The 26,830-nt window shown below is 35.5% G+C and overlaps 1 protein-coding gene across 1 annotated transcript; it reads right to left on the bottom strand.

The window, feature by feature from the left end:
* Positions 1 to 1,808: 1,808 nt before the first annotated feature.
* LOC124368048 (polysialic acid O-acetyltransferase-like) lies at positions 1,809 to 24,887 on the bottom strand. The gene is made up of 2 exons (XM_046825322.1): positions 24,844 to 24,887; positions 1,809 to 2,283 (listed from the first exon to the last, which is right to left on the bottom strand). Exons 1-2 carry the CDS (start codon positions 24,885 to 24,887, stop codon positions 1,809 to 1,811), a joined length of 519 nt encoding a protein of 172 aa, XP_046681278.1.
* Between the last annotated feature and the right edge of the window lie 1,943 nt (positions 24,888 to 26,830).

The following is a 26,830-nucleotide window of genomic DNA, read 5'->3' on the forward strand; positions in this document are numbered from 1 at the left end:
GTGCAGTGTATCACCAGTGCAGTTTATCACCACGTATGTGACGTGCAGTGTATCACGACGAATGTAACGTGCAGTGTATCACCAGTGCAGTTTATCACCACGTATGTGACGTGCAGTGTATCACCAGTGCAGTTTATCACCACGTATGTGACGTGCAGTGTATCACGACGAATGTAACGTGCAGTGTATCACCAGTGCAGTTTATCACGACGTATGTAACGTGCAGTGTATCACCAGTGCAGTTTATCACGACGTATGTAACGTGCAGTGTATCACCAGTGCAGTTTTATCACCACGTATGTGACGTGCAGTGTATCACCACGTATGTAACGTGCAGTGTATCACCACGTATGTAACGTGAAGGATGTGAAGGAAATTACATTGATTTTTATCACATTTTTAATTAAAATTGTTGCTTTTAAATAAACAAATTTTTACATTTCCTCCAGTAACACATAATTTAGCTATGATATTAAGGGTTAATTCAATTGAATTTTGAGTTCAGCTCCAGTGACGAAGCTGATGTTAACGTTTCGTTTTGACTTTTTCGTCGTCGTCGACTTTCTTTAGATCAGACAAACTCGACTTGAAATTCCAGGAGTCAAGTCTGAGACAGCGTCAAATACCAGACGCTACAATAAAAGAAAAGTGAACTGGAGCTAAACTCAAAATTCAAATCCTTTTCCATTTATGTTTTATATCTTTATCTTAAAAAGTTTTTTATGGGTCTGATTACAAGATACCCCTGAATTCTGCTTGAAAATCGTACCACTCTTCGCGAAAACGATCCAAAAGTTTGTTCAAATTTCTATCTCCTCTAATATAGTGCTTGGTTAAAGTGATGTTTAAAAATAAAATTACGATAATTATAACCAAAAAGCGACCACATTGACTGCGTGGGCGGCTCTTACTACTCTGCTGGCTATCCTAGAGTCGATACATGATTCGCGTCTCAATGTAAATTTCCACAGAGTACTCTGCAGCTAGAGATTTCTTATAGTTTTGAACCGAAAAACCTTGAAGATAACTTGTGTAATCGTTGTCCCCTTAGTTCCAGGGAGCTTAATGAGACCCTGTACATTGTCACCTGCATAAATTATAAGTTCATTGATTTTGTAAATGGTTAACTGGAATTATATAAGCCAACCTGCAAATTTTCTAAACTGGAATATCCATAATTTAAAGTAATGCAGAATCTAGGATAAGAATCTAGTAATACAAGTCATCGGCTGTGGTTTTGAAGGGGTGATTCTATGTGAATGTTGAGTTCTCAAAAATTCACCTTCCTCTTAATGGAGCTTCTTGGGTCTGACACCGTCACAGACTTGACTTTTGGAGTCATATGCGTCTGAAGAGGTCCATAAAAAGTCGGTGACGAAGAAACTCATTGATAACTGGGTTTCAATACATGACCCTGGGGAGTTTAGGTCGTCAACATATATGAAAACTATTTTAAAAAATCAGTGAAAATTTTTTCTGATTGTTTGGTTGTCTTTAAAATAAATGTGTCCGAAGGGCAGGTTCCTGATAAACCACAGTCCACAGCGGATATTTACACAGCTGTAAGTTTGGTTGTCGCCTTTTCACGGTAGTGTCCATTGTGATGTTTGGCTAATAAAAATAAAACAAAATGTATTAAGAGCAAAATGTTTCATAATCACATTTACTCAAATAAACTTTCACAAATAGACCAACACGATTGTTAATATTTACAGGTTCTTTTTATTGGAACTCTTAAAATTAACGTAGCTATGATGGAAAGGGTTGATTCAATTTGAATGTTGAGTTTGCTCCAGTTCACCTTCTTCTTAATGCAGCGTTTTGAGTCTGACGCCGTCCCTACTCGATTCTTGGAATCTTGATTCTTGGAATCTTGATTCTTGGAATCTTGATTCTTGGAATCTTGATTCTTGGAATCTTGATTCTTGGAATCTTGATTCTTGGAATCTTGACTCTTGGAATCTTGATTCTTGATTCTTGGAATCTTGATTCTTGGAATCTTGATTCTTGTGATCTTGATTCTTGGAATCTTGATTCTTGGAATCTTGACTCTTGGAATCTTGACTCTTGGAATCTTGACTCTTGGAATCTTGACTCTTGGAATCTTGACTCTTGGAATCTTGATTCTTGCATCTTGATTCTTGGAATCTTGATTCTTGGGAACTTGATTCTTGGGATCTTGATTCTTGCGATTTTGATTCTTGCGATCTTGATTCTTGCAATCTTGATTCTTGGAATCTTGATTCTTGGAATCTTGATTCTTGCAATCTTGATTCTTGGGATCTTGATTCATGTTTGACTGATTAGATCCATAAAGAGCCGTCGATAAAGAAGCTCAAAACGAACATTTGTATATTTTTGACACCTACACTACAAAATATAGTGTAATGTAGGCGAAGAGCTGTTCTCACTGTGTCAACAGGTACTCAATTAAGTACACTACTAACTTGTGTTTTAGACACGATCCCAAAAGCACGATGGATTAACCCAGCAACTCAATTGTGATGAATATATTCAATTTAATTTTGAAATATACTTCGCTGGTAAATTAGTTTGGAGCATACAGTCTGATAATTACTGGCATCGGAAAAACCTAATATTGAAATGTTTTTGATTAAAACGTGAATATTAAACACCTAGATGGCTTGCGTGTTTGACCACAGTCCGATAACTGGAAACGTTGAGCAGGATTTCTGACATACGCCATCGTTTTATATACTACAACGAATAGTACGTTTGGTACATCTTCTCCTCCAGTTTTAAAAACCTTGAGTTAAAAGTTTGAACAAGCAGAAGATTTGAACTCGAATTCCAGAAATATATTTTTCTATTTTTATAACAACAAAGGAAACTTTTCAAAATCCTGATAACTGTCCAAGAAAATCGACTAAGTCCTCATTTTTCCTCAGGACTGTTTTGAACACTGGATTTTCAATATTGTGTGCATCGTAGAACGTCCAGTGACTGCCCCACAGAAAATTCAACAAGTTATTAAATATTAGAAAAAATAATTATGAATACATAAAATCTTACAAATGACACCACGGGTTACCTTTGATTTCGAGCTCTTGTTAGTACAGCCGACTCCTACTCAGAAAGCAAATGCAGTATTTCCTCTAGGTACCAACAGTCGTAAAGAGTAAGGGAGGGAATTCCGAGTTGATTCCTTGGCATTTTCACTCAATTTCGCTTTCACTTAGAGGCGATGCGATGAGGGGGCGGCGATTTCCCCAGTCAGCAGTCATCCCCCCTCCCCCCTCCGACCCATAGTCACCATAAAAACCGCCATAAACTCGAGCTGACGGTGGAGACAGCTGTGCCGGTCAATACCAACCACTGGGCTCCACGCAGTCGGGCAAACAGTAAATACTCCCAGAAGTTTCAATGGATGACTGTCCCGGGTGGGAAATCCTAGATTCTTACTTCGTGCATTAAGTTTGGTTATGGTAACGAACCAATAATTATAAAACTTTCAGACTGTAAATCCTGACGCCTCATGATTTAAAGTACTGCTTAAAATTGTATACGTATTAAAAAGGTCTACTTCAATTATTTCAGAAATATATTGCATAAATCGAATGCTAACATAATTTATCCCGTAGAACTAATTGGGTATTGCGTAAATTATGAGTTCCTCCATTAGGCTACAATCTTGTTATAGTAAAACGATAAGAAAAGGACCTCTCTTTTTTTAAGGATTGTAAAAGTTAAAAGTAAAGTAAAGACGTCTTGTTTTACAAGGTGAAGTTAGGCCTAAGAAGCCCTCTCTAACACTTATCCTGAGGACCAACGGCTTAAAGGTGACTTCCGAACCACCACCAATGGCCGGGTAGGCCGTTGAAGTATTGTACAGTTAACATAGGTTTTTCAATCTACAATGTACAACACTGAAGGAAGAAGGAACAACAAACCATATCAGCACTAAATATCACTTACTATAGTGTAGCTGTACGAATTTCCTGATTTCATGGTAACTGTTTATACCTAATGTGGCATACTTTGTTAGCATTCTCACTTTTCTCGTTAGAATATTATGTTTAATATGAAATGTGTTATAGCTTTATGTACTAGCACGTTAATAGAAACATTGCCTGGCGTCAAAATTAAAATTAATAAATATACTAAATGATAACTATTTTTTAGATTTTGTACAAACAACCTAAACTCCTTTGGAGCTCCAGTGGACAATATCAGATTACCTTAGGAAACTCCGCTGATTTATAAAACATTATAAAAAATAATGCTTCAAGAGGTCTCTGGAAAACATTCAACATACAAATTTTTATTAGATATATATTTGAAAAGAATTAGCAGCTCCTAAAAAAATAATTGGACCAGAAGGTAAGCGCGGATGTTGCTAAATAGAGTGACCCAATATAATCCACAAAAGTTACTTATTAGGGGAAGGTGAGCCCAAGAATTGTGAAAATCCCTTAAATTCACAGAATCTTTTGTTCTTTCCGGTCGATTGGAATCGTGCCTGTAATGTAGATGTTCTACATTAGATACAGTCTCACCCGCATCCCATATTAGGAAAAGATATACCCAAGAATAAAATTTTTAAGGCTCCTAAGCCTTTTTATTTGTTGTTCGGTATAGTTAATTTGCAACATGCCCAGACCGAAGTGAGCTATATTAGGTACAGTGTTACCCTCATCCCATATTAGGAGAAGATATACCCAAGAATAAAATTTTTAAGGCTCCTAAGCCTTTTCATTTGTTGTTCGGTATAGTTAATTTGCACATGCCCAGACCGAAGTGAGCTATATTAGGTACAGTGTTACCCTCATCCCATATTAGGAGAAGATATACCCAAGAATAAAATTTTTAAGGCTCCTAAGCCTTTTCATTTGTTGTTCGGTATAGTTAATTTGCACATGCCCAGACCGAAGTGAGCTATATTAGGTACAGTGTTACCCTCATCCCATAATAGGAGAAGATATACCCAAGAATAAAATTTTTAAGGCTCCTAAGCCTTTTCATTTGTTGTTCGGTATAGTTAATTTGCAACATGCCCAGACCGAAGTGAGCTATATTAGGTACAGTGTTACCCTCATCCCATAATAGGAGAAGATATACCCAAGAATAAAATTTTTAAGGCTCCTAAGCCTTTTTCATTTGTTGTTCGGTATAGTTAATTTGCAACATGCCCAGACCGAAGTGAGCTATATTAGGTACAGTGTTACCCTCATCCCATAATAGGAGAAGATATACCCAAGAATAAAATTTTTAAGGCTCCTAAGCCTTTTCATTTGTTGTTCGGTATAGTTAATTTGCAACATGCCCAGACCGAAGTGAGCTATATTAGGTACAGTGTTACCCTCATCCCATAATAGGAGAAGATATACCCAAGAATAAAATTTTTAAGGCTCCTAAGCCTTTTCATTTGTTGTTCGGTATAGTTAATTTGCAACATGCCCAGACCGAAGATGAGCTATATTAGGTACAGTGTTACCCTCATCCCATAATAGGAGAAGATATACCAAGAATAAAATGTTGAAAGGTCCCTAGATTCTATGTATTTGTTGTTATTTTTAGTTAATTTTGAACATTCCCGGAGCGGAGGTGGTCTACATTAGGTACGGTTTTATCTGTATCCCATATTAAGAGATGATAATATACCAAGAATAACATTGATTGTCAGAATAAAATGTGTTGTTCATCAAGGATATGTGACGCATCATGTGTAAGGAGTAAGGGGAATTTATGCTCAACAATTGTGAAGTTTCCTTAGATATCGAATCTATAATCCTCGATAGGTTGGCTACATGCCCGGAGCGTAGGTACTCTACATTAGAGACATGTGTCACCCACAACCCACATAAGAAGAAGATAAGATCAAGTATTGTGAAGGTCCCTTAGTCACCGAATATGGTTCTCCCTGCTCGATTGGTAACATGCGTAGGTGGTCTATATTAAGGACATGTGTCACCTGAATCTCATATTAGGAGAAGGTATGCTCAAGAATTGTGAAGGTCCCTTAGTCAGAAAATTAGGTTTCTTCTCGGTCGACTGGCAACATGCGTAGGTGGTCTATATTAAGGACATGTGTCACCTGAATCTCATATTAGGAGAAGGTATGCTCAAGAATTGTGAAGGTCCCTTAGTCAGAAAATTAGGTTTCTTCTCGGTCGACTGGCAACATGCGTAGGTGTTCTATATTAAGGACATGTGTCACCTGAATTTTCATATTAGGAGAAGGTATGCTCAAGAATTGTGAAGGTCCCTTAGTCAGAAAATTAGGTTTCTTCTCGGTCGACTGGCAACATGCGTAGGTGGTCTATATTAAGGACATGTGTCACCTGAATTTCATATTAGGAGAAGGTATGCTCAAGAATTGTGAAGGTCCCTTAGTCAGAAAATTAGGTTTCTTCTCGGTCGACTGGCAACATGCGTAGGTGGTCTATATTAAGGACATGTGTCACCTGAATCTCATATTAGGAGAAGGTATGCTCAAGAATTGTGAAGGTCCCTTAGTCAGAAAAATTAGGTTTCTTCTCGGTCGACTGGCAACATGCGTAGGTGGTCTATATTAAGGACATGTGTCACCTGAATTTCATATTAGGAGAAGGTATGCTCAAGAATTGTGAAGGTCCCTTAGTCAGAAAATTAGGTTTCTTCTCGGTCGACTGGCAACATGCGTAGGTGGTCTATATTAAGGACATGTGTCACCTGAATCTCATATTAGGAGAAGGTATGCTCAAGAATTGTGAAGGTCCCTTAGTCAGAAAATTAGGTTTCTTTCTCGGTCGACTGGCAACATGCGTAGGTGGTCTATATTAAGGACATGTGTCACCTGAATTTCATATTAGGAGAAGGTATGCTCAAGAATTGTGAAGGTCCCTTAGTCAGAAAATTAGGTTTCTTCTCGGTCGACTGGCAACATGCGTAGGTGGTCTATATTAAGGACATGTGTCACCTGAATCTCATATTAGGAGAAGGTATGCTCAAGAATTGTGAAGGTCCCTTAGTCAGAAAATTAGGTTTCTTCTCGGTCGACTGGCAACATGCGTAGGTGTTCTATATTAAGGACATGTGTCACCTGAATCTCATATTAAGAGAAGGTATGCTCAAGAATTGTGAACGTCCGTTAGTTATCAAATAACGTTTCTCCTCGGTCGATTGTCAACATGCGTAGATGGTCTATATTAAGGATATGTGTCACTTGAATCTCATATTAGGAGAATGTATGTTCACGAATTGTGAAGGTCTCAAATTACATTCCTTCTTGTCGATTGGTAACATGCGTAGGTGGTCTATATTAAGGATATGTGTCACCCGTAATTTCATATTAGGAAAAGGTATGCTTAAGAATTATGAAGGACACTTAGTCAGTAAATTACGGTTCTTCTCGGTCGATTGGCAACATGCTTAGGTGGTCTATATGAAGGATATGTGTCACCCGCATTTCATATTGGGATAAGGAAAGCTCTAGAATTGTTAAGGCCCTTTAGTCAGTAAATTACCGTTCTTCTCGGTCGATTGGCAACATGCGTAGGTGGTCTATATTAAGGGTATGTGTCACCCGAATCTCATATTAGGAGAAGGTATGTTCAAGATTTGGGAAGGTCCCTTAGTTGCCGAATATAGTTCTCCCTGGTCGATTGGCAACATGCCCAGAGCGTAGGAGGCCCACATTAGGGACAAGTGTCAGTCACGGGCGTCACGGATCAAGAGCAGTTAAGCTCTAAGTAATTGGGAAAATCTACTAATCACCGGCTTTCTTCCATTATCTCTGTTAATTAGTAAACCTTGTATATTTTCTAGAATATGTTGCATACAACCACACTAAGATTGCTAGTTTTATTACTAAGAATAACTACATAAATTGTTGATATATACATTTGTATCCATTTTTTATTCACAACAGACAGATGCGCCAATATTATTACATTTACTTCTTGGAAATCGGATATTTAAGTATATTTTAAAAATATATACTTAAATATAAAAATGAAATATTGAGAAAGTTTGCTGGGCTTTAAAAGGTTATAAATCCAATGCTTAGGAGTATATCTTCACCTGATAAAAGCTCGGTGATTTTGAGACATTCAATTTCAAAACGCTGTGATTGAGAAGTGGATAACTCCGTTACTACCAATCATTTAAGAGCCAAAATTGCCTCATGAAAAATGACAACGAATAAAATGTATTGATATTTCTCCAAATATATCTCTGATTTATTCCATAGTTTGATGAGTGTGGTGCAGTATATCAAATCATGTATGATTTAACACGAAGTCGTATTTTGCTTTGTACAATATACAAGGTGTTTGAAAAGTCTGGGTACGGCTTAATATTTTACAAACCATAGCAGATAACATCTATAAACTTTGCACAGTGTCATATGGCTATGTAAACTATTTTCCCTTGCTATTAACATGACATGCAAACCATGGGGGGACGGCCCACAGAGGAAAACATGGAAATCTTAAATTAAAGCATGGGTCGCGTGATACCTCATTTTAAAGAGCTCACTTAGTAGAGTTGAATGCCGCAAACCGCATCTCAAAAGGTTTATCCAATCATAAATGGCAGGTTTTTTTAGGTACACATTGTGAAGTACATTATGTGCTGCCATTTCTGACTGGATCGTCGTATTCTGATGCGGTAGGCGGCGTTTCACTCTACTAACCAATGGTTTCACTGATTAGTATTCATACAAAATAACAAAAAATGTAATTCAAATTAAGTGGTAAGTTAACTATTTCACCAACAAAGAACAATGGTAGAACTTAAGTATTATCCACTTTAACATTTTTAAATGTTTAAACTAAGTTATTTAAGAGGAACTTGGATGTTTACTATTGTAAAAGTTTCCATTCATGGATGATGTCACTTTCTAATGTATTTTCACATAGTGAATAAAATACCATTGCTAGTGTGTAACTATGTTAATTCATAAGCATAAAGACGACGAATTAATTTTAGTTTTATTTATTGTGTTATAAATTAATGACATAATTTGCTAATTAAAAAAATTCAGTGAAAACACATCAGTTAGTAGAGTGAAACGCCCGCCTACCGCATTAGAATACGACGATCCAGTCAGAAATGGCAGCGCATAATGTACTTCACAGTGTGTACCTAAAACAACCCGCCATTTCTGATTGGATAAACCTTTTGAGATGCGGTTTGCGGCATTCAACTCTACTAAGTGAGCTCTTTAAAATGAGGTGTCACTTGACCCATGCTTTAATTTAAGATTTCCATGTTTTCCTCTGTGGGCCGTCCCCCCATGGTTGGCATGTCATGGTAATAGCAAGGGAAAATAGTTTACATAGCCATATAACACTGTGCAAAGTTTATAGATGTTATCTGCTATGGTTTGTAAAATAATAAGCCGTACCCAGACTTTCAAACACCTTGTATGAAGTAGGCTACTTCGCTTTATGCAGTAACCGGACATTATTAATCAATAAGTAATAGTAAGCAAATACATAAGTACATAAGTATTATTTACCTAATATGGGGTGGCATTTTGGAAAAAATCATTAAGCTCAAAATATGTGTTAAATTGTGAAACCCCATCATAATAATTATGTTTAAGCTCCGATCCCAGTCGCTATGTAAACCATTTTTATAAATAAGAATATTTTGACCCTCCCATATTTGTACATTTTTGTTTTCAATTTTTTTGACAAATCTATAAAAACCGAGTATTTCACCCTATACAAGGGCTCAGGAGGGGTGATTTATTCTGCATTCAAACTGTGTCATAAATTGACAGAACCTTTATAAAATTAATATTCAATTCAATTATTTAAACGTCCCATAAAACACTACCTCATATTACTCCGTGTAATTTATATTTCTCATATGGCTTACATAATTTTGTTGCGCCAAAGTGCTATTTGTACTTTTTATTTCTCTTTATTTTTATTTCTTGGTTTGACTATGACAATTTACGTGTTTATATTAACTCTTCTATAGAATGTGAACACTGTGTGAAAATTTTATTGAATAAATGAAAATATACTTATCTTGATATTTATTTCGAAAATTCACATTATAAGTCCATGACGCGTCATTCGAAAAATTAAAAGTATATGCTTTTTTAAATTTTCTCTGCGAAAACCTACGAAACCATCGGATGTAGGACTGTGGCGTGTTTTAGAACTCCGGCATGGTTTTGAAAATGTTATAAGATTTGAACCACTATAGGTCGATAGTATTTTTGGGTATGTTTTAATCTAGAAAGTAATACTATGTGGTTTGAGATAATAACAATAGATTCCTTATTCAACTGTGAGAGACTCGATACAAAAATATCCCTTCCGTCATAATCGGCAGAAAAAAAACGACAAATATATATCTAAGCCTTTTTTCGGGGATCATGATAAGTAAAACATCTCCAGGAAATTCTACAATGAAGTTGATTTCCATGAATTCCATTGGCAGATTTCTGTGAAATACAAGTAATTCTCAGGTAGAGTGGCCGTAACAGGAACTTTCCAAACGTCATGACCTTGAAAATGATGGAGATTAAAGATAACTTAAAGTCCATGACGTAACGGTTACGATCATCATGAATTTACAGCAGATAATCACGTTCTTTAGAATTTATTATCTTAGTATATCTTTGTGATGTTGGATATATAACCCGGAACCAGTGGTTATCTAAGATCATGATTTGCTAGCGTTCAATAATTCTCTCCAATATCCAGGATTCGAACCCCAGTGTCTAGGGTGGCAAGTTGAAACCCTGACCAAGATGACATCTTGCAATATAAAGCGTTAAATTGTACTCAGAATTCCCACTCTCGCATTTAGTTGTAATTTTAAGCTTTTTCGTATTCAGTAAACATTACAGTTCAGGAGTCCAGAGTAGGTTTTGGAAGACTATTACATATTTATATTTAATTTGTTTTGTTACGATTATATTTATATTAGGCTTATCACGTTATTTCAAAGTACACCGATTTAGAAAAATCTAATAATATGATTTCATACGCTTATGTTGTATCAACCGAAACATTAGAGAAAATATTTTCTTAAGAATTGCTGGGAAACATTACTTTTCGTGTTTGGCTTCGGAATGACGTAATTATTGGAGGCAATATATACAACCATCCTGAAGTAAATGATCAAGATTTATTGCAGAGTTTGAAATTACCGTGGGAAACTTCTTATTCTGCATTAGGCCGGGTTCAAGATAATACTGTAGGAGTCCTTTAAATTAAAAGAGACATACAGTAACTAGGGAGAATAAGGTACTGAGATGTATTTTTATTCGAATGGCCATATCTTTTCTTTGTTTGAAGGTTATTTTTGACGATGGAAGGATTGTGAAGGAAACAGGATTTTTCCGGACATTTGCCAAAAAAACGGTTGTCTGCCGTGACGATTGCCATTGGCTTGTGCCCTCTGGTCAATCGTAGGTGGTTAGTGGACGAATGTAGACGTATTGTGACCTGTATTCTGTAGTTCAGTTTTAATGATTAATGTTGTGTATAGTGTTTTATTAAGTGCATGTTTTTTTTAGAGTTAGTGAAGTTGACAAACAACATGGTGGTTGTGATTCCTGACTTAGGCGTGCCACAACGCTTTGGTATGATTTGTTTATTTTAACCTAGTTTGTAATTATGTATTAGGTTAGTTATTACCTGAAGAAGAGATCAGATTGCAGATCTCGAAACGTAGTGTTACTGATTTCTTGTTTCACTGAACGATGGCAAATGTCCGGAAAAAGACCAACTTATCTCACATATGTTAAGGAATATACCAACATAGTGATGGTCCCGATATAGTTTCTGTTCAGCGCAATGTGTGGGATTGAGTGAGGAGATTGTACCTTTTTAAATCACCGTATGTTACCCGAGAGTTGGTGCGAGAAGCTTCCAAGTCTACATTAGCGTTCCAGATAATGGTGTAATCATTTTGATACAGAACATGATACAGAATAATTTGCCGAGATGTATTTTCCTTCCGATAACCATGACCTACCTCAAAAATGCTAGAGAACCCTTCTTTAAACCTAGTAACGGTCTCGGAACTGTTAGAGCCTTGAATCCATCAGGAGCAATAATAGAGGGTCGAGTGCTGAGATTAGAATGGTCTAAATCACCATTTGATACCACATAGTTGCTGTGGGAAGCTTCTGAGGTTCGATAAGAATTCCAATTGATGCTCTTCCAGGAATCCTTTCAATCAATACCCGGAATAACGAGTCGGAGTAAGTTTCTGAGTTCTAAATTTATTTCAACGACCACAACTTAACTCACTGATGCTTAAATACAGCGCAAATTATGTGTAATAATCGACTGAGTGACACTTCTATTGGAAGCAATGTAGAAAAGTAAAATGGGTGAGTCCAGAAAGTAACTCTTTTTAAATAAACATACTATTGGAAAATATTTCTATTTGTATCAGAATTCCTCCAAGACACATTAGAAACGTGACAAAGAGCAACGACATGAAATATGTTGCCGAGATGTACTTTTGTAGCTATTAATATCATTTACCTCTTGTATGCCAAGAAATATTTCAGTACAACAGTCCGGAATAAGTCAAGGTTCTTAGTCTTGTGTAAGCTTATGCTCATTTAGAATCGGCACGTTCCTACTACTACTGCGGTACTACTGTATCGTTATTTAGTTTCATGTTATATAATACATATTTTTGCAACCCTGTTACTCGTTACTGGTTAGCATGAGTTTAATCCGATGTTCTTGGAACTAAATTCTTGGTGGATTAATAACCACGCGTAATAATCTTTTCTCTCTCGAACTTTGTAGCTGCCAAGCAACACTTCGCGCGCCTTGTCCGTAAATAAAATTTAAATTTTCGTATTATAAATTAGGCCTTTCACGCGGGACATCTAATTTGAATGTAATATCAAGTATATTATAAACAGTAAAGTAACTTTGATGATGTTTTATTTCGAAGATTAATACAGATATAGTTGTGGTGATATCCTTCTGATGAGACCAAGTTGTCGTGATTATAAGTTGTCTCGATAAATGGCTACTGCCGTATCTGACTTCTAATCTTCTACTAATCTTCCTTTTCCGACTACAGCTACAAAGTCGAGCCAAGATGCTGACGCCATCTTGGGAAGTCGATTTTAAATTTTTAGTAAATTCGTAGGCAAAATTCAAAAGCACATTGGAAGCATTAGGCCCACCCCCAAGAATTATTTAATTCAATTATGACTCTATTTTGGCAGGAACTTGACAAGATATTATTCTAATTTTCATCTAGAAGTAGTGCTTGTAGGTTTTAATTGCCACAACTCAACTTTGAAAATCGAGTATTTATTACTACGATCTCAGTGATATCCAACCCCATGTGTTTCATCTATTCGATACACTACTAAATGGAGTCAACAAATGTTACATTTTAGTCCCTAAATAGCTTTATATGTATTCTCAATTACAGGAGAGAAAATACAAAATATTAGAGACTAAAATTTACTAATGAATGAAATAAAAAAAAATAAAAAACAGTAAACCGACTAATAAATGTTCTAAAACCAAGGAAGTGAAAAGTAAAAAAAGTAAAACACAGAAGTTTGAAGATTGTGACAAGTTCTGAATGTACTTAAAAGTACTTATGTGATACAAAAAGATGCAATTTGTGAACAGAAATCAGTCATGTAAAACAAAGTTTAACAGAATATCATTTTCATAGAATATGGTCCTATGAATGAATAATGTCTTTGAATGATTTCGCTGACAAGGCAGATGGAATACATGTATTTATGAGTCACATTTCCATTGATGGTACAACCTCTTCTATTCATAAAATCATCGGAGGATAATAATGTATATTGTACACATTTTGCACATCACGACCAAGGCAGTTTACCTACCAATATTCACCTTTCCAATGTATCAATTACTAAGAAGTTAAGGCAATTCTGATAGTTTCTTTCCGTTTCCTATGAAACATTACATATTTAGAAGGATTGAAATAAAGGAAAATGTGTATATTGTATATAGTATTAATTCACTAATAAAGGGGTCGCTTAAAATTTGGTGCCACTTTCGAAATTAGAGTGCTATTGGTTTTTAGTAACGTTCATTTTCTTAATTTTAATTTTTTTTTAATTTTCAGTTCCTTGATTTAGTACTAGTATTGAAGTCGTTTGATTTTAATTTTTTAAAACTGTATTATATTTAGTTACATCAGCTGTATATTACACTGGAACATACGTGTGCTGGAGCATTGGAGACAACCCCACCGCAGGAGCGCAATGCTGCCAACATAAGCGCGTAAATTATTGTTTTATGTAGCTAGGGGGCACACTTTATTGACTGGAGGTTACGCATACCTCACCTTAAAGGTCAAAAACGGACGTGACCTTACGTTAATTGAAGATCAACTAACAGAATTAAGAATGTTTTTATATCATTTTATATAAATTTATAAGAGATATTGTCAATATTTAAATCTTATTCAACATATGCTATATGAATGTAATTACAAATACTATAATTACATTCTGTAATATGGTATCGTACTTATAATAGCTTTATAATTTGTACATTTAAATTATAAATCCTGTTTATAAAATTCTATAAACTAATTTTCTGAGCGATAGCGAAGCATGTTGGAAAAGTTTAAGTCTGTTATGACTTGAAATGTATGAAACCTCATTTCTATATAGACGACCTTAAGTTCAATGATGGTTCTCATGCATCTCCACGAGACTTAGCTCAGCGATAAAGAATATTTTTACGCTGATATTATGTATAACCATAATGGCAACGAGAAAATCATAGAATAAACTTATTCGTAAACGAACTGTGTAAATCCGTTTAACATTTACAGGATGTTACGAGAACGACTTCATCTATACAAATTAAATTTTGAAGATTTTTGAAACTAAATTTCTCTGAATTGATGATTATGCGTCATTATCCATGGGATTTGATTGATTGCCGTTTAAGCATATCATTCAGTAGTAAAATTGCATTTTCTGTCTGATTATCTGTCTGCCTGTTTGTCTACAAAACATCTACAGAATAAACTGAGTTATAGAATTCTGTATGCAATTTCAGAAAAACCCGTAACGTGACATATGGTCTGGAGTTACTTGTAAAAAGGGTAGTATAGAACTGTAATAATCTTTTTAAAACAATTGAGAATTGTATAAACACAACTAGACAAAGTATAAAAAGAATAATAGCAATATACCCTTTTTTAAGTTTATTTCTGACGACGGAAGGTTTCTGAAGGAAATTATTCGGGATATTTGCCACCGTTCATTAATGCGCATTAATGGGTTATGTGTGCGGCTTGGTTCATCAATTTGTTTGCACTACCTGTTAACATGGGACCTTTTAAGGGATTTTAAGCAAAGATTGGAAAATTTAAAATCCAAATCAATAAAAAATCAATTTAAAATTTAAAATTCCTGAGTTGGAAGTGATCGCTACCAAAGAAGGAAAGAAGGAATATTGATCCATACATATTTTTAAAGTCAGGACAAGAAAATATCACACATTGCTGTGCTGAACTGACACAAATATTTCTGTAACATTCGGAATATTTGAAACTCCAACATTCGGAACTACGTTACGTGAACACTTTGCAGAGACGGTATAGTAAACTGTCCATTGTCATAAAGCTGTTCTAAATCGTTCTTCATTTTCCACTCCTGTTCAGAATAACGACACCATTCGTTCTCTGCTTCTTTCTTTGTGTACATTTACAACACCCTGTCTGTCATAATACTCTCATCACTCATTGCCTGTCTCGTTACTTGATTGTCGTTTGGTTTTTCCTCTCGTCTTTTTGTTTGCTCCATTTTTTAGTTGAAAACAGAACAAACACATTTTTTAAATCTTATACAGTAAAATTTATTTTTATATATATAACTAGCGACTCGGTCCGTCTTCGTACGGGTGCAATAAATTTGTTAATATTTTTATATTTAATCGTAAGCCATTATTCTTCCTCAGAGTGTTCACTTCTGGCTGGTTTGTACCTTCCAGTTGAACCCACACTGGGTACACTAACAAAAACAGATGTATCACTTAAATCTGGGCAACCTTATGGATGTTCAGGAGCGGCACATCACTAACCGCAAATGTTGAGATTCTGGGGTGCAAGGGCAATTCGATAGGTCTAGTCTACTGCGGGAGATGACTGTTGGAGTTGGTGGAGTTTGTTCCCTAAGAGTCAAAGGTTCTTGTTAGCCTAGACATAAGGATGTGCCACTCCTGCCTGCTTTGACTGGAGAGGCTGGCTCAGAGGTGGCTTTTTCCTTCTTTCCAGGGGACATGCTTTGAGATTAGTGCTCTAAATCTTTCCTCGTGAATCTCGACAGGAGGTGCCGCCTACCCCCAACCTTACCCATCCAGAAAATCCTGTCACTCCGGAAGCAGCGCAAAGGTCCTTCCGGAGGACTAGATGCAATATTCTAAACTTCTTGCTTGTCCTAAGAGAACCAAAAAAGCCAGCGTTCATTTTTATCTTTAAGTGTTCCATAAAACTTCATAATGTACTAATCTGGCTAATAATAACCTTAATAATCGCCTTACCTATCAAATGTTATTATGAAATTAGATATATTTATAATAATTTTATCTACCATTACACTATATTTACCATTAGGCAATATGGGGCGGGGCAGCTCAAACCCATCCTTATAAATGTTGCAATTCAGAAACGGTCGGTTATAATTATGGCCTGTCGATTATTTCGGCAAGCGCTTAAGAAATTGTCTATTCTTACTTTGTCATCTCTATTCATACTGGAAGTCACTTTTCTTACCAAGTTTGACGAGAATTTTGTTAAAAACCTCAGACGTGCATGGCTATAAAACAAGAGGTAGACACGGGCCTTAGATCTGGAACTTGTAGACTGGAAATTCCCACCTCACTACCACACAGTTTTGGCGGCGCCGTCTTATTTAATAGATTACCTCATGACACAAAATCAGCTTCCACCCCTGCGAGTTTCAAAAGGCGACAGGGAGTACCTTGTAACCAATGTGTTTTATACTGTTGGAGAGTTTCTGAGCCAGTAATGATTTTAATGTAGTCTTTTTAATTTGTTTTACTTATTTTTTTATTTAATTTGTATACATGTAGAATTAGTAAAACCTTGCTATTTTGCCTATAACTTAACTTACAAGGCAAAAAAGTACTTTAAAATTTTAACCTAAATCACAGTTACAGTACAATTTGTGGAATACTAGTAACGTGGTATAAATTTATTGTAATAAGATTGATTGTTGTTATACGTCTAAACCATGTCGCAGACAATAAATAATTTTGTATTTGTACTATCAGTACTACAAACAACTACAAAATACCTTTATACACAATATTTACAGCATCTTTTCGTTACCCAACACAAATAAGTTATTCTTGAAAGTTGCCCATGAAAGGGATATATAATCCGGCCAACCAAGATAGAAAATCAAACCAATGTCGGTAGGTACTAGGTACCAACCAATAAAACCAAACACAAAGAACGAACCCAAAAGCGAAAACAAAATCACCAAACTGAAACCGATTACAGATTTCAATTTCCACAAACACAATGAAGCAAACCAACGCCAAAACAAACGAAATAAGAAATGAACAGAAGCATGGAACGAAAAAGAAAAACGAAAATGTGACGTGTAGCCAGTACAAATCTTCGCTGCAAATGAGGCATGGCGCGTCTCGAACTCGCTATTTATACAAGTGCAGACACGTATTGTAGTGCTTGCTACTGCGGGTAGATGCGGGAAGGTGCGGGAAGTTGCGGGATCTTGTACGTGTGCGTGCGGTGCATACGCTTTTTGAATCCAACAATAGTATAACAATAACTGCAAAATTTGAGGATCTAAAAGTTAGTAATTCTGCTAATCGGGGTTTCTTAACTTTAGTTAATGGTTAGTGTCAATTTTTAATCTTATTATTAAACTTCGCAATGAGTGTGGTATGATGCCCGCTCGACCAATGAGTGCACAGGCGCCCTTTTTTGTTATAAGTTACGCAACCAAAACACGCGGGCTTCTAATAACTGTCGACCAAGGACGTAGCCAGTGAGGGGGTCCAAGGGGTCCTCACCCCCCAATTTTCAATGTTTTTTTTTCAATTACCTGTTTTTTTGTAAGCGATTGTTTTTATTTAAATAATTCAATATTACCGATATGTACTGCGTAAAAATCGTTCTCAACAAAGGATTTTTTAAAGAACAAAATGAGGCCTTACTCTCTGTCCACTGCGGGAAAATATCAGTTGTCTTGAACCCCCCGCCCCAATCTTTTTCTGGTTGCGTTCTTGCTATCATCCAAAGTATTGATTAATCATTTGCTTAAAGAGTAATTTGACAATATCTTAACGTATCTTAGTGCATTGACATCGATACTTTATTGATCTAAATAGCTTCGAAAATGCTAATATAAAAGTAAACTTCAAAGGAGGAAAATGGCTATTGTGGCTTATTCTTTGGAGCTAGACATATACTACCGGAGACTTTTTTGTAGGCCTTTTAAAATGCGCGACTCTGTAGCACATTAGTTTGTTATGAGTCGTAAGGTTTAGTCAGTATTAACAATGAAAACGCTCAAATATACCAATTTTCGTATTATGCAAACTTTTGTCTGTTTTCTAAATATTGAATATGACCTGATTATCTGAATAAAATATTGACTATACCAAAGAACGTGCCCTTGTTCATAACAAAGTCGACAGCAAAAATCTATCTATTGCTTCGAAAATGTCGTTCAAATTGTTGGACCCATGAGAAAATTTTATTCTTTGAACAAAAGTTACTTACGATATAAGGCAGAGGCTATGTAAAAAGTGAAATAACGGAGAAATCTATTTTATAGGGCCCCCTTCAATATTTTTATTAATTTAAGACCCGCATATACCTGTTCACATGCAGGATTTACATCTGTAAGAATTATTTCATAATTATTATTCTTCTTCAGTTAAAGACTAGAACGATCTTGTATTTTTATCGACTGCGTTTGGTTCATCAACATACTTCTCTCTGTTCCTAATTACCTTTGGGGGAAATTCGCCTACCAGTTGTTCTAGTTCAAAAAATGGACTGATTTTGGGACATCTTTGGATCAATTATTCCACGATAACACTTCAAGGAATTATAAATTGGATTAGTCTACGAATATCTTCTACTTTGAGTCGTGCAAATGGCATTCACAGCTAATCCATTATCTAATTACTATGACATAACCTTTATGTTTTATTATCTAGACTGAAATAAGCAACTAATATTTTTATGAAAGTATGGCACTATATTTCATAACTCACTTCAACCCATCTCATTTTATTACATGGTAAAAATCCGCAAAAAGAAGGATTTAGTTCTTTATTAAATATTTATTAGTTTATGAGAAGTATAGTGTTGATGTTATACGTAAAATACAACTACATACACGGGTTCAGAGCTATTGGAGAGTATTGTTCCCAATTAAACCATACATTAAAATGTTTTATGAAGTTAATTTACTCTTACTTATGAGAAAAGCATGAGTGAGAAAACGAGTAATAGTTTACAATAATGAAATAGCTATAATTAACAATAATGAGATAGCTAGTATCAGTTATAACAAACATGCATGAGAAAATCTTGATATAACGAGTTATAATGATAAAAATCGTGAGATAACGAGTAGCGATTGTAACAAAGCGTTTTTAGAAAACACGAGATAAAGACCTGTAACGATAAGAATATATGAGATAATTCTTAGATAATGATTTTTAATAATAATAATCATGAGATAACTAGTTATAAGGGTAATAGTTATGAGATAACGAGTAAATGTGAACGAAACCATCAGATAACGAGTAAAGCTGTGTGGGAGTAAAGAGTTAAAGCGACCTGTGACGTCAGAGCACCTGCCAGTGACATCTGTGTGTAAACAGTCGCCATCTTGGACTCGAAGATACAGCAAACATAAACACATTACACTCTACACTTACTCTGCTTTTGCCAGATGTTCGCACTCGATAAGTTTCAAGGATTTAATGGGACAGAAAATTTGTCCCTGGTTTTTATAAACTACGAGGAGTCCCTTTTGACATACACCCGTTAGACAGAAAACATAGTTTTAATTTGAAGAACGTGAAATTTTGTTGTAAACAACAATAGATACTGAAGTTTCCCGGGCTCTAGCCCATTATGCAAGACAAGTTTGTTCTGGAAGATTGAGTGTTTAAAGTTTGTTGCGCAAAATATCGAACTGGATGAAACACTACCAACAGTTTCAGTATACATAGATTCAAACTTTAAACAACCATAATTTTTTAAAGAGTAATTTTTTAAACCCTTTAAGATGAGAATTGCAGCATTTTACTCTACTAATAAAGATCTTTAATCTGATGTACTACTCGATCTATGCTTTTCTTTAAGATTTCATTTTGACTCCTTGCGGACCATCCCATTGACATGACAAAAACATGGTAGTTACTTCAAAAAGTAGATTTATAGGTGCAGTAATGATGTACCAATTGTTATCACTTTACCTGTTCGGGAATTATCAAGCCCGTGCGGGACTTTTTGTACACCCTGTATATATTAATATTAATTGTGTAATTAAAATTACATCACCCACAATACTAAAACTCAAAATAAGGGCGTAAAAGAGTTTTGAGGTTTAACATTGTTCTTATGGGTAATAAATAAGAATAATTTTATATAAATAAATAAGGTCATTTCGCTACAACCGACTGCCAGCCCCCGATTCTGAGAAATAGTCACATACAGACCGAGGAGGTAGATTTACTAGTATTTTAATCGGATGAAGAAGCCTACCCCGAAGCCCCAGCAGCTCTTGAAACCTTTGCACTCCTTCACCGTCATTACTACAGTTGTGTGCTTGCCAAAGTGACGTTGAGAAAGTTACGTCGATTCATGGATTTGCATGGTTCAGTTCCGGGTAGGCTGAAGGGACTGAGCGCCCAATTGGGTGGTCAGTCCGCCCTGACTGACTTTTCGCTTCCAGGCGACTGTTATAACACCATATGATGTAAACTTTAACATTAGTCATTCCCCAATTTGCTCTCTATTTGCCATTTACACTAGTAATCGTTTAAAAAGTGATACCTTTTTGTAAGAAAATTTAGTTTTATTAGTAAACAGGTTTACTACATAATTTTTAATGTACTCTCTATATGCATTTCAAATCTTTTTACCCATTGTGACAGAAAATTGTGTATTTATTCTATTAATACACTGCGTAAAAGTCGTCTGAAATTAGTCCGTGTATTGGATTAATTAGTCTACTTTTCAACATTTTAGAAGCACTTAGGAATTATTTTAGATCAACGTGGAGGAACCCCAAAGTCGAAGTTCGTAGCTTTCTAAGCGAAAGTTCTTATGATGTAATACGATAGGGTTCTATAATACCTTAAAAGTGGAATTGGTCATGAATCATGCATCAGGTAACCGTTTAACTGTATTCATGTTAACTGAATCAGAGGGAAAATTGAGATTAATTCTTTATACATCCAACGCCAAAACGCATTTTGCTTTCCCCACCGAGAATCAATATAAATATATCTTTACATAATTTTGTAGTCAGGTTGGATTCAAAACAGAGCAGTTTTCCCGAATTGTATGGATATAGATATTGTTATTGAACATTAAAACTATGGTATTTTTAAAAGAAAGCGTTGTAGTGTTCAAGGTTAACAGAAAGAATAATAATTATTATAATTATTATTATAAACATAAGAATATTACAAACATTCACTTTATTTGAGCTGTTATGTAGAATATTTTTAAGTCTCGAAAAAGTGATTCAATCTATAAAGGAGGAATACAGATTTATCCCTTTATTTACAATTAGCTGATATACGATCACAAAATCAGCACATTCTTTAAATATAATACATTTAAATTAGGTATTTTTGAAAAAATTCCGTTCTGATTGGGGGAATTTAGAAATCATTTTGGTTTCTCTGAAGTACACGTCCCTTTAACGGCCTATCAGAATTTTGGTGGATCATATTTAAAAAAATGATTAGTTATTCTTACTCGTAATAGAGTGATTGTTTTCAACACCATTTTTGGGAGATACGGTATATACTCATAACTGAGAGGCCCACAAAAGTTTGAAAGTGTCCACTTCTGTGTTTGTATTACAATTCGGGTAAAGGTGTTGAGCAAAAAATTTTAACTTTCGGCTATTCCTTATACTTCACATTGGTGTTAAATCTCTTTACTGCATGTCAAACGGTGAATGACTTTTAATTTGTAGAAACCATCTTTCTTGTCTTGTTAATAAACTACCTTTTAAACTTTCAAGATAGTTGCTTTCTATAAAAATGTTAGCCTCAAATGATCGGTATATCGACAAGTTTGAACCACCCAACCTTCAAAACTATTATTACATGTTCTATTTCCAGACGACAGTCAGACATGAAACTTGTATTACGACCGAGCAGCAAGGGACATTTGTTATGCCAATGTCATTTAAATCACAAAGGTTATGACTTTGCAAGCATAAAAAGATTGGTTGCATGTTCCTAGGGATTAATAACTGATATTGTCGACCTCCTTGCACCAATTTCTCTGCAATCAATAAATTCGTTGATGTTTATACTGCACATATTGTAAACTCTGTATGCCTTTCATTTAGTAGGGTTATATTTTATTAATCCTATACCAAAATTTATTAATGTCTGTCTGTAAAGATTTGTAAAGGGTACTTCTTTAAACCCATTTTTAACAATGACCGTCTTTCATGATCAACGATGAATTGTGTTTTTTGTTCCGAATTGGTTTCAAAAAATAAAAAAAATAATAATATAGGAATTGAGAGCCAATTTATATTTAATACTACTATATTTTTCTTGAGATCGGTAAAGGAATGTTTTTTAGAAAAGAAATCGAAGTCAGATGCACTAGTTTCGCTGGAAGGAAAAATATAACAGTATGAAAATGGTTAAAATAAGATGAAAGATATTTTTTATCTTATAGCCTTTCATGTGATAAAGTTTGAAAAATTTAAAACCAACCGATAGACTCAGAGATAAATGTTAACTCAATGTCTGCTAACCAGTTGCAAAAATTGAAAATGGGGAATTTGAGTCTTTTTTCCTAGTTGTGGGCGTTTATATAACAGCTATTTATAGTACAGCAAGCTAGAACAATTTAAAAAGGTAACAAGTAAAGTAATGTCTTATTTTACCAGGCAAAGTTAGGGCTAAGAAGCCCTCTCTAACACTTAACCTGGGGACCAACGGCTAAAAGGTGACCTCCGAACCACGGCCGGGCAGGTGGGCTGCTTGCAAGGACAGGATCGCTTAGCGGTCACCCATCTAAGCAGCAGCCACGCTCGACGTTGCTTGTACCCGCAACACTGCGCCATTAGCAAAAAATTCACCTGAAAAAACTTTCGTTCGTGTGTTTAATTCTTTTTATGTCCTCCAATTTTGACCTTCGCCAAATCTAGCGCAGCTGTACATTATTCATTACTCAGAACAAACTTCTCAATTGATTTCAAGAAAAACCAGGTGTGGGCTTATTCAATGTAAATTGTCTCTTGACTCTTGCACTACCGGTATAGTAAAAGAAAAAAAATAGAGAGTTGTGTTTAACTAAATGGCTGTAGAGGGCGCAAAGTGTAATTTAATGTGTAAAACAGTGGCGGCCACATATATTGATTGACCTCTAAAATTCTTGTCAATTATTGATCATATGGTAAAACTCACGAAAAGCTTGTATAACATACCCAAAAATAAACTGATCCAAAAGCACTATTCCCAAATATAATCTACTGCACAACCCCCCCCTCACCACCACACCCACAACTCTCCCATACTCACCGGATGTAGTATGTGTCAGTCATTAGACCCCGGATACTGGCAATATAGTGCTGGTACTCCACACCGTAACTTGGGCTTCCGGTCAGAATTTGACGCAAATGCACGGTAATTGAATGAGCTATAACGGTATATCCAATCGGTTTCTGCACAAACACGGCGCAATGCTACCCAAAAATAACGTTACGTCACTTTAATGGTCAGTGCTTTTAAATTTCTCTCCATAAAATTATAAAAAGAAACAACAAAATGCTTAGAAATATGTGAGCTGGATATTGAGACGGAAACGTTTACGGTACAATCAATATTGGCGTTGGAAAATATATTTTACGCTGAATTCGAAGCGGTGGAAATTGGAAAACATTTGTAAAATGACAGGACTTTGAAGTAGGAAACTTTAGTAATCTTGTTAGCAGGCGAAAATAAAAATGGCTGACGATAAATATATGATTCATTCACAGTATATACATGTCTTATAGGTTCAGAGAGTGACATGAGTGTTTATATTTATACAAAATTCAATTTCATCAAGGAAATAGAATTTCATCAAGGAAACTAATAAACTCCAGGAGCTGGAGTTACTCTGTGACGAGCTCAAACCGGATATTCTGCTTTTGTCCGAACACGGTTTTAATGACAAAAATATTGATCTCTTTGTTATAGAAAAACTACACACTTGCCAATAGTCTTAATAGGACCCACTTTAAAGGAGGCGACGTTGCTGTTTTTGTCAAACCATGTTTTGAATTTAAAAAGTTGGATGCTACTCAAGTGGAGGAAAAGGTATTTGAGCTCTCGGGTATTTCTGTTAGTCTCAGTAATGGTCGCTCAATCTCGGTTTATGTGGTTTATAGATCTCCAGAAAGTCGGAAAGCAAATTTCTTTGAATATCTTGAGAATTTTCTAGTAGAGTTAACATAAAAAAAATCGACAATTTCTGATAGCTGGAGATTTCAATATTAACGTATTGAATCGGGGTTGTAGCAAAACCAGAAAGTCCGAGATTTACTGGCTAGCTTCAATCTGGGGATGGTTGGTGAATTCACCTACGAGAGTGTTTGGTGGTTCTCAGACAGCTATAGATAACGTTGTGACGACATACCCGGGACGTTCGTGTCCGTTGTAGCCACTGCCATATCTGACCATGATGCGCAATTAATCAAAATCAGTCAACAGGTTAAAAAAAACACAAGACGTCACTATATATAGAAGAGATACACGTCCTTCTAACATTAACCTGTTAAACAAACGGTTGAATCGAGAACTTTGGCAATTCAAAAAAAACCAAAACTCGTCGGAAATGTTCGATTATTTAAATGATTGCTTCATTTACAATCTAAAATGTATACTGTCCATTAAAAAAAAATTAATTATAAAGAGAAAAGAAAAAACTAATTGGATTACTCCAGGAATAATTTGTTTCTAGAAATAATTTACGGTTGTATTGGGAACAATCAAAACTATCAAACAAGTGTAGAATTCAAAAATTTTGTAAAAAAAGTATAAATTAATTTATCGAAAGGTTATTAAAGCGGCCCAAAGCCTATGAATTTAATAAAGCAATTAAGGTAACAAAAAATGTACAAAAAAACCGCTTGGGGTATAATTAATAAGCACAAAAACTAAGGCACCCAATAAAACCAATAGAAATTGAAATCAATCGGGAAATTATTAAGGACCATTCAGATGTGGCAAACATTTTTAATGACTTTTTTTCTAATGTTTCAATCAAAATCTTAGCTGTTCTTTTGAAACGAGTCAAAACACCAAGTCTCGTCATGTCAATGGCATTAACTCCTGTAACAGAGGAGGAAGTGGCTGGCGTGATGCGTTCTCTAAGGGTTGTCGAAGTCAAACTGACGTAAATGGCGTGTCGACATGGCTTTTCAAGCAATGTTACATGCCTCTGCTGAAACCACTGACAATGATAATCAATACATCTTTCCAAGAAGGCATGTTTCCTACGGCACTGAAAAGAGCTGTAGTAATTCCAATTTTTAAGAAACATGATCCGTTGAAAGTAAATAATTATCGGCCAATCTCAAATCCTACCAGTGCTAAGTAAGGTTTTTGAAAAACTTTTCTTAAGTAGGATGCTAAATTTTTTTGAGAAAAAATAATATATTATCTCCAAATCAGTTTGGCTTTAGGCGAGGTAAATCCACAATCGATGCAATCACGCACTTAATTGAGCTGATTGTTGATAGCTTGGACAAGAAAACAGTAACGCTCAGCGGTTTTCCTTGACTTGACTAAGGCTTTCGATTGTGTGGATCACACCATTTACTCAACAAATTGCACAGTAACGGTATTAGAGGTTTGCCGCTAAAGTGGCTTCAGTCATACCTCTCCGATAGAAAACAACAAGTATCAGTTCAAAATTCATTTTCACGTACAACCAGTCTTAGATATGGGGTCCCTCAGGGATCCATCCTCGGGACAGTTTTGTTCCTGGTGTACGTAAACAATTTGAATTCAAAGATTCATAAAAGGACACATAGTCAATATGCAGATGACACGACTCTCTCTTTCACATGCAAGTCAAAATTTTCAAGTTGAAATTCAAGCTTACGAAGAATTAAATGTATGTACACAATACTTTGAAAACATAAACTTGAAACTTAATTGTTCAAAAACAAATTACATGGTTTTTGGTGGAAGCCACTGCACCATTTCAGTACAGACCTACTGTGATGTTGGACGACAAGGTCCTGGATGAAGTTGACTGTACGAAACTCCTGGGAATATACCTCGATAGAGGGTTGACTTGGAGGAAACATGTGGACAGTGTTTGTGCGAAACTATCAAGTAATATTTATCTCTTGAGAGGTCTTGCCGAATACTGTTCAGATCAAATAATGAAATTGCATATTACGGTTTTGGTCCACCCACATTTATCCTACGGTATTATATTGTGGGGTGGCTGTTCAAATGGCGACTTCCCACAGACTTTTTGTCTTACAGAAGAGAGCTATTAGAATTATTGCTAAATTTAAACTTTAGAGAGTCGTGTAGAAATTCATTTAGGAGCTCAAAATACTAACATTGCCATGTTTGTATATACTGGAGACTACTGTACATTGTCGGTT

Source organism: Homalodisca vitripennis, chromosome 8 (assembly GCF_021130785.1).
Source record: "Homalodisca vitripennis isolate AUS2020 chromosome 8, UT_GWSS_2.1, whole genome shotgun sequence".
In the NCBI taxonomy this organism is placed as follows: Eukaryota; Metazoa; Arthropoda; class Insecta; order Hemiptera; family Cicadellidae; genus Homalodisca; species Homalodisca vitripennis.

What these genes read in the sequence shown, in the direction of transcription:
- LOC124368048 (XM_046825322.1), bottom strand. Translation starts at nt 24,887, where the DNA reads ATGGTCAGATATGGCAGTGGCTACAACGGACACGAACGTCCCGG. An exon ending in AACGGACACGAACGTCCCGG is followed by an intron (nt 2,284 to 24,843) that starts GTATGTCGTCAC and finishes ACATGAATCAAG; the next exon opens with ATCCCAAGAATCAAGATTGC.